General features: G+C 51.9%; 2 protein-coding genes across 5 annotated transcripts in view; one reads left to right on the top strand and one right to left on the bottom strand.

Moving 5' to 3' along the window:
• Window positions 1-346: 346 nt before the first annotated feature.
• Window positions 347-6,355, bottom strand: LOC103097993 (basic salivary proline-rich protein 2-like). Of its 4 annotated transcripts, none has more exons than XM_056825414.1 (5): window positions 2,754-6,354; window positions 2,487-2,660; window positions 2,052-2,079; window positions 1,725-1,969; window positions 347-1,448 (listed from the first exon to the last, which is right to left on the bottom strand). In XM_056825414.1, the coding sequence occupies exons 1-5, from the start codon at window positions 3,424-3,426 to the stop codon at window positions 739-741; spliced, it is 1,830 nt and encodes a 609-aa protein (XP_056681392.1). In that variant the 5' UTR covers window positions 3,427-6,354; the 3' UTR covers window positions 347-738. The 4 variants fall into 4 exon arrangements, 3 of the variants coding, with proteins under 3 accessions (XP_056681392.1, XP_056681391.1, XP_056681393.1); XM_056825415.1 differs by having other exon boundaries at window positions 821-1,301; window positions 1,387-1,448; window positions 2,487-3,426; XR_008918163.1 differs by having other exon boundaries at window positions 1,284-1,301; window positions 1,387-1,448; window positions 1,535-1,969; window positions 2,487-3,426.
• The window catches only part of LOC130458777 (uncharacterized), a 27,708-nt gene continuing 25,343 nt past the window's right edge, over window positions 4,286-6,650 (top strand). The window contains exon 1 of the mRNA XM_056825416.1: window positions 4,286-4,422. The gene's annotated coding sequence lies outside the window, so the exon portion shown is untranslated. The remainder of the gene's footprint in view (window positions 4,423-6,650) is intronic.

Genomic DNA, 6,650 nt, shown 5'->3' with positions numbered 1-6,650 from the left:
TACACAGAGACTAATACACTGTGGTATAATCGAACGTAATGAACTTCTCCATTAGTGGCGGTGTAATGTCCCTGAACAATATGCAGGATCCAGGAGAAAAAAACACTATTCATAAGCAAAGGATAAACTATGGGAGTGGAAACACTGAGGAAAAGCAACTGCCTGAATACAGCGGTTGAGGGGACATGACAGAGGAGAGAATCTAAAGGAACACTCCAATGCAAATATTATCAACATGGAAATGGGTTCAAATCAAGAAAACATGTAATAACCAGTGGACTTACGCGTCGGCTATGGGGGGTGGGGGGGAGGAAAAGAAAATGATCTATGTCTTTAACGAATAATGCTTGGAAATGATCAAATAAAATATATTTTAAAAAAATTAAAAAAAAATCTAATGCAGTGGGCTAGGTGGTTTGGGCAGGGGATTAGTTGGAGCCCCTGGTACAGGTGCAGACCACCTTCTTACACTGTTGCCATGCTCTGGTGAGCCAGCTCGGTGGCTTCTGGATAGCCTTCCGCAGAGCCTTGAAACTGGCGGAGGGCTGTGAGGCCTGGGTGGGCTCCGGCCGGTCCCTCGGTTTGTCCTTGGGCTGCTCTGTGGCGACCCAGGACCAGGCCGAAGCTGCTTCCCCAGGCTGGCAGAGGACCCACCTGTGATGCCTGGCATCCCAGGCCTCTAACTTTTTTAATACATATGCTGCCAGGGTTCTGGGCTCCCCTGAGGAGTCACACTCCTTAGCTGGGTGCTGCTCTTGGGGCTGTGGCTGCTGTGCCTTTTTGCATTCGCACCGCCTTCGGGAGTGTGGCTGCTTTTGGGGGAGCTTTTGGGGCTTTGGCTGCTCTTGGGGAAGCTGCCACTTTTTTGAATGGCGGTGGCCCTTGGAATGGCGCCTCTCTTGGGGGCCCTCTTGGGGCTGCAGCTGGTCTTGGGGGAGCTGTTGGGGCTGCGGCTGGTCTTGGGGGAGCTCTTAGGGCTGCAGCTGGTCTTGGGGGAGCTCCTGGGGCTGCAGCTGGTCTTGGGAGAGCTCTTGGGGCTGCGGCTGGTCTTGGGGGAGCTCTTGGGGCTGCGGCTGGTCTTGGGGGAGCTCTTGGGGCTGCGGCTGGTCTTGGGGGAGCTCTTGGGGCTGCGGCTGCTCTTGGGGGAGCTCCTGGGGCTGCGGCTGGTCTTGGGGGAGTTCTTGGGGCTGCGGCTGCTCTTGGGGAAGCGGCAGCTTGTTGGCAGTGCCCCGCTCCTGGGGGTGCTCTTGGGAGGGTGGCCTGGAGGGCCCTGAAGAGGACGTCTCCGCTGGTGCGGCAGCCTGGCAAGGGCAGGGGGGAGGAGTCACGCCGGGCCTCTGGGCCGGGCCCAGCTGGCCTGACAGTCAGTCCCAGCCTCCCTAGTACCTTAGACAGGTGAGACCCGGAAATTGTGGAGAACAGGGTCCGGATGGTGACGCTCGGCTGCCCTGGGGGGATTCGGGACCGGGTTAGGCCTCAGGAAGAGCCCCAAGCCAGAGAGCAGGGGAGCAGGGGGGAGGGGGGCGTCCTTTACCTTCCACTTCCACTAGGCTCCCCGGGGTGCTCCTCCCGAAAAGTCTGGGCTCTGATCTAGGGAAGCAACCCACCGCACTCTGGCCTGCTGGGTGTCCAGGACCAGCCCTCCCTCTCCTCCAGGCCCTTGTGCCCGCCCCCGCCCCTTCCCCTCCCCCCCTCTCCCTCAGCCAGCTTGGGGCCACGCCCACTTCCGCTCCTCTTCTCTCCTGACTGGGAGCTTCTGCTGGGACCAAAGGGCATGTGGGCGGCTTCCGCTCTCGACATCACTTCCGACTTCACTTCCGGGAGGGCCGGGGCGCTCTGCTGGTCAATCACTTGGGAGAGCGGCCCCGGGTAGTGCAGTGCTTTGTCCCCGGTCCAGGCCGGGCTCCCCTTGGTCCTTGGGATGGGTACTGGGGAGGGAAGGCCACCTCCTTCCGTTTGGGGGGGGCCTCTGTGGAGGGACCAGAAGGGCCTCAGAAACCCAGAGCCAGGCGGAGGCGCCGGGGCAGGAGGCAGGAGGAGGGTTTTCTCACCCGCTGCGGACATCGGGGCGCTCTCGTCCTGGGGGAGAGGAAGAGTGGGGGTCACGGGCCGCCCGGTCACCTGGTGAGCTCCAGCCGCGGAGGCTGCTTCTTGCTTTGGACGGGCCGGGCCAGCAGGACGAGGTCCGGGAGCAGGAGCCCCGGGAAGGAGGAGGCCACCGCCATGGTCACCAGGTTCTCCTTCTTGTGCAGGAAGGCAGGTTCCCCCTTGTTGGTGACCTGGGGAGGCCGGGGCGGGGCAGCCGGGAGCACCCTGACCTCCGCCTGCTGCTCCCCCCCCTGCCGCTCCCCCTCGCCGCCCCTCCCCCCCAGCCGTCCCCCACGGCCCCCCCCCGACCCCCAGCCACCCCCCTCACTGGCCCCCCGCCACCTCCCAGCCCTCCCCAGGCCTCCCCCAGCCGGGACCACCGGCCTGCCTGGGGTCACCTGCACAAAGTCGCTCTCGAACATGGCCGTGAGGGGCCCGAGGGGCGGGTAGGGGCGGGTAGTTGCCCTCCGCCATGGCTCTCTGTAGAGGGCCAGGCTTGGGGAAGCACAGCGGGAACGACAGTTCCGCTTCCACTTCCTCTTCCGGCAGGTGGAGCTCTCCGGGCTGGACAACTGCGAGCAGGGAGGAAGCAGGCCGGAGCTGGGGGCTGGCCGGCCCCCGGGGGCTCCCCTGCAGCCCTGCAGCCCCCCAGGCTGGGGCCCCACCTGGTGAGGGTTTCCGGGGTTTCATTGGGCTCAGGGAGTGTCGGTGCGCCTGAAGATCAGGGCTCTGGGGTGGGGGTGGAGGGGGCTGCTGGAGGAGGGCCAGGATACTCTCTGTGGGGAGGGCAGACTGGCTATGGCTCTCTGGGACAGCTGAGCTAAGAAGGGGCAGCCTCCCAGGCGTAACACAGCCAGGAGGCCCCCGTTGTGACCTCATGCATGGGTCAGGAGGGTCAGGGGGGGCCAGCTGGCAGCATTCCCCGGGTCCCATGCAAGGCAGGACAAGGAAGAAGGGGGCAGCACCCCGGAGGAAGGCCCTCTCCAGCCCCTGGCCACAAAGGGGGTGTGGGGGGGCCACCCGAAAGTTTGGGCCTGTCTCAGGAGGCGCCCCGGGGCCTTTGCCACAGAGCTCAGAGCCAAAGCTGGAGGCCCGCTGCTCAGCTAGCTCTGGAGAGGGAAGGACAGGCAGCCCCCATTCTAGGCAGGGGCTCTGGGGAAAGCTCTGAAGTCTTTGAGCAGGGCTGTAGCTTGAGGCTGTTGCAGCCTCCCCAGGCCCCCTTCGCCTTTTCAGAGGAACCTCCAGGAGCCACCAGGGCCCCCTATAAAGGGACTCTGGAGAGCCGGGCCACAGGCTGTTGCTCTCCCTGAGGTGCCTTTGGCCCAGCATGATCTCCATGCTCTGGGCCTGACTCTCCCTGAGTGGTCCTGAACTGTGAGAGGGTTAGAGTGGATCTGGAGCCCCGGAACCCTCGGCTTACCCTAGAGGGGTGTGAACCTTAAACATTCCCAGACCCTACTTCATGAGGTTGGGTTAAGACCATTCCCCATTTGGGCAGTGAAGGTACTTGATCAGGAATGTGAGAACTCTACTTCACCATCCTTAAGCAGGCCTTAGGGGGAGATAAAGTTGTAAACTCTTTGCTGAACAATTAAAAGCACTTAAACCCATACTTAGAGTAAGACAAAAAGTTCTCTAGCTATGCCTATTTTTGGATCTAATACAAAAGGGTGCTAAGTACCTATAAGGGTCAGGCAACTTGTGAACTTACAAGGAGCAAAGAGGTGAGAAACTTACTCAGAAGTTTTCGGGTGTGAACTTAGTAAAAAATTTAAGCCTTCTTAGGTGTGAACTAAGAATGGTCTGTCCTTTGAAAAACGTCTACTGTGATTGGTAGGTGGAAGAACTTAGGGGAGGTGACAGAGGACAAAATTCCCTTGAAAAAGGAGCTCAGAGACATTCAGAGACATTCAGATTCAGGATTGAGCTGGTGAAGTCAGCTGAGATGAAGCTGGCCTGGTGTCACTAGATTCCTTGCTTGAACAAATCTTGTGGTGAGTGATTAAGGACTGACTGATCTTTCTCTTAGGGCTTAAGGCCTGGGTTGGCCAGGGCTGCCCTGGGCCGTGTAAAGATTAAAATTTAGGGGAGACGGGGAGACTGAGGCAGGTAGAAATTTCTCTCTGCAAGGAGTATTATATTGTTTAGAGGTTTATTGAAGATTAAGAAAATACAGATTAAGAGACACGTGTCCAGGCCATAGAGTGGCCTAGACACAACCTCAGCTACATTATGAAAAAAAGCCACATCTGCCCCAAAAGGAAGTCCAAGTCCCAAGAGCGAGCCCTGAAAAGCCTTTGAATCAGCTTAAATACCTCCTGGATCTCTGGCCAGGTGAGATTACAAGGCATTCTGGGCAAGTGGAGCAAAGGCTCGTGGGGATTGTAGTCCTGTATTCGAGTCAATTTTTTTACAGCTGGCCCATCCTTTTCTCATTATTTCCTTTTTCTCTCTTTCTCTCTTTCCTTAATTCCTCATTGTTTGAATTAAAATCTCTATAAAACCCAGTTGACTTGGGTATATTTCATAATTGGGAATATTTCCCTGGCGACCACCTTATATATTTGATTTTAAAACAAGACACTGTCTTGAAACCGTATTTTCTGCGGTCACAATTTACTCATCCACTCTTCTCTCTACAACAATTTATGTCTTCCACTATTTTAATCATTACAGTTTATGGCTGACCACGAGGTTGGTGAGAAAACCCTCAAAAAGTTTCTGTGAAATCTTTTTCCTTTCTCTCTTTGCTTTATTACTTGCCCTATCAGTCAGTTTTGTTTTCTTTTTTAACTTGGCTTCAAAAATACAGCTGCAAGAACGGGTGAGTACAAAATCTTTTTGATTCTCTTTCAGTTAAGCTGTTGTAGATCTTAGCAACAGGGCCCTAAGGTTCTGGCTAGCAACTGCCTAAATTAGGACTAGAAAAACCTGGGGTAGCTTTTGGCCTTGTCCTGCTTCCCACGTGTTTACTTTAGAAATATGTGGTTACAGCCAGTTCACAACATACTTAACAACTGGCTATTCACCTCCATGACCAAGCTTGTAAAATTTGCATTCTTTGTCTCTCTGAAATTTCTCATACCATGGGACTTATGGCAAAATATAATCGACACAGTACTCCCCCTTGGGATTTTGATTGTTAAAGCCGTAATAGTGTGTTTCCTTAAAAAAAACCCACTTCTCAGTCAAACCAACCGAATGTTCCTTCTACTACTCAACAAAATGCAGAACTAAATCCTCGGCTTGAGCTTATAGAGGAAAGTCAGGGAGAGATTGAAGCTTTCATAAGAAACATTAAAAGAGAGTTAAGAACATTATCAGAATAATCAGAATAATTTAGAGAATCATATTGCTTAATTTCCAATTAATTTTTGGTTTACCTCTCCATATACCCGTAGTAAATATTATTTTAATTGCATTTTGATCTGAAATGTTTGCATTTATTATTTCTGCCCTTTTGCACTCATTTGCAATGTTTTTATGACCTAATACATGGTCAATTTTTGTGAATGTACCATGTCCTGCTGAAAAGAAAATATTTTCCTTTTTGTCCCTATTTATTTTTCTCCACATGTCTACTAACTCTAATTTTTCTAAGCTTCCATTCACTTCTCTTACCTCTTTCTTATTTATTTTTTTATTTGATTTATCTAGTTCAGATAGAGGAAGATTCAGGTCTCCCACTAGTATACTTTTTCTATCTATTTCATCCTTGAGCTCCCCTAGTTTTTCTTTTAGAAATTTGGATGCTATGCCATTTGGTGCATAGATGTTGAGTACAGATATTCCCTCATTGTTTATACTGCCTTTTATCACGATGTAATTGCCTTCCCTATCTCTTTTAACTAGATTTATTTTTACTTAGGCTTTGTCAGATATCATGATTGCACCTCCTGCCTTCTTTTTATCAGTTGATGCCCAATAGATTTGACTCCATCCTCTTACTTTCACCCTGTGTGTATCTATCTTCCTCATGTGTGTTTCTTGTAAACAGCATATGATAGGGTTTTGGATTCTAATCTACTCTGCTATTCGCTTGTGTTTTATGAGTGAGTTCATTCCATTCACATTCAGAGTTATGATTGCTAGGTGTATATTTCTCAGCATTTTGAGTTCTACTCCTGGTCCTAACTTTACTTCTTTCACTATTTCCTTCTATACCAATGTTTGTTTATAATCAGTCCCCCTATTTCCCACCCTTATTTTACTTCCCTTTGTGCCCCTTTCCCATCTTATTCCCCCCTCTTATTTTCCCTGTAGTCTTTCTAAAAGTGCTCCCCCACCCTCTCCCTCCCTTGTACTGCTTCCCTCCCCACCAGTCTGTTTTTTACCCTTCTACTCTATAGGGCTCAAATCTATTCTCTGCCCCAATGGATTGGATTGTTCTTCCCTCTTTGGGTCAGTTTCAAAGCACATAAGAGTTGAGTATTTCCTATCTCCAACCTCTTTACCCTTCCAGTGTATTTATGTTTCTCCCCCCTTCCGCCGTGATCTTCTTTGTGACATATAAATTTACCCCCATTTGTTTCTTTCCCCATTTCTTTTAGTATTAACCTCTT

Source organism: Monodelphis domestica, chromosome 4 (assembly GCF_027887165.1).
Source record: "Monodelphis domestica isolate mMonDom1 chromosome 4, mMonDom1.pri, whole genome shotgun sequence".
NCBI lineage: Eukaryota > Metazoa > Chordata > Mammalia > Didelphimorphia > Didelphidae > Monodelphis > Monodelphis domestica.
The sequence above is the reverse complement of the archived record's forward strand: the minus strand, read 5'-3'. Positions and strand labels throughout refer to the sequence as shown.

What these genes read in the sequence shown, in the direction of transcription:
- LOC103097993 (XM_056825413.1), bottom strand. Translation starts at nt 3,426, where the DNA reads ATGGAGATCATGCTGGGCCAAAGGCACCTCAGGGAGAGCAACAGCCTG. An exon ending in TCGAGAGCGACTTTGTGCAG is followed by an intron (nt 2,080 to 2,486) that starts GTGACCCCAGGC and finishes CCTCTCCCCCAG; the next exon opens with GACGAGAGCGCCCCGATGTC. An exon ending in CGCCCCGATGTCCGCAGCGG is followed by an intron (nt 1,970 to 2,051) that starts GTGAGAAAACCC and finishes GTCCCTCCACAG; the next exon opens with AGGCCCCCCCCAAACGGAAG.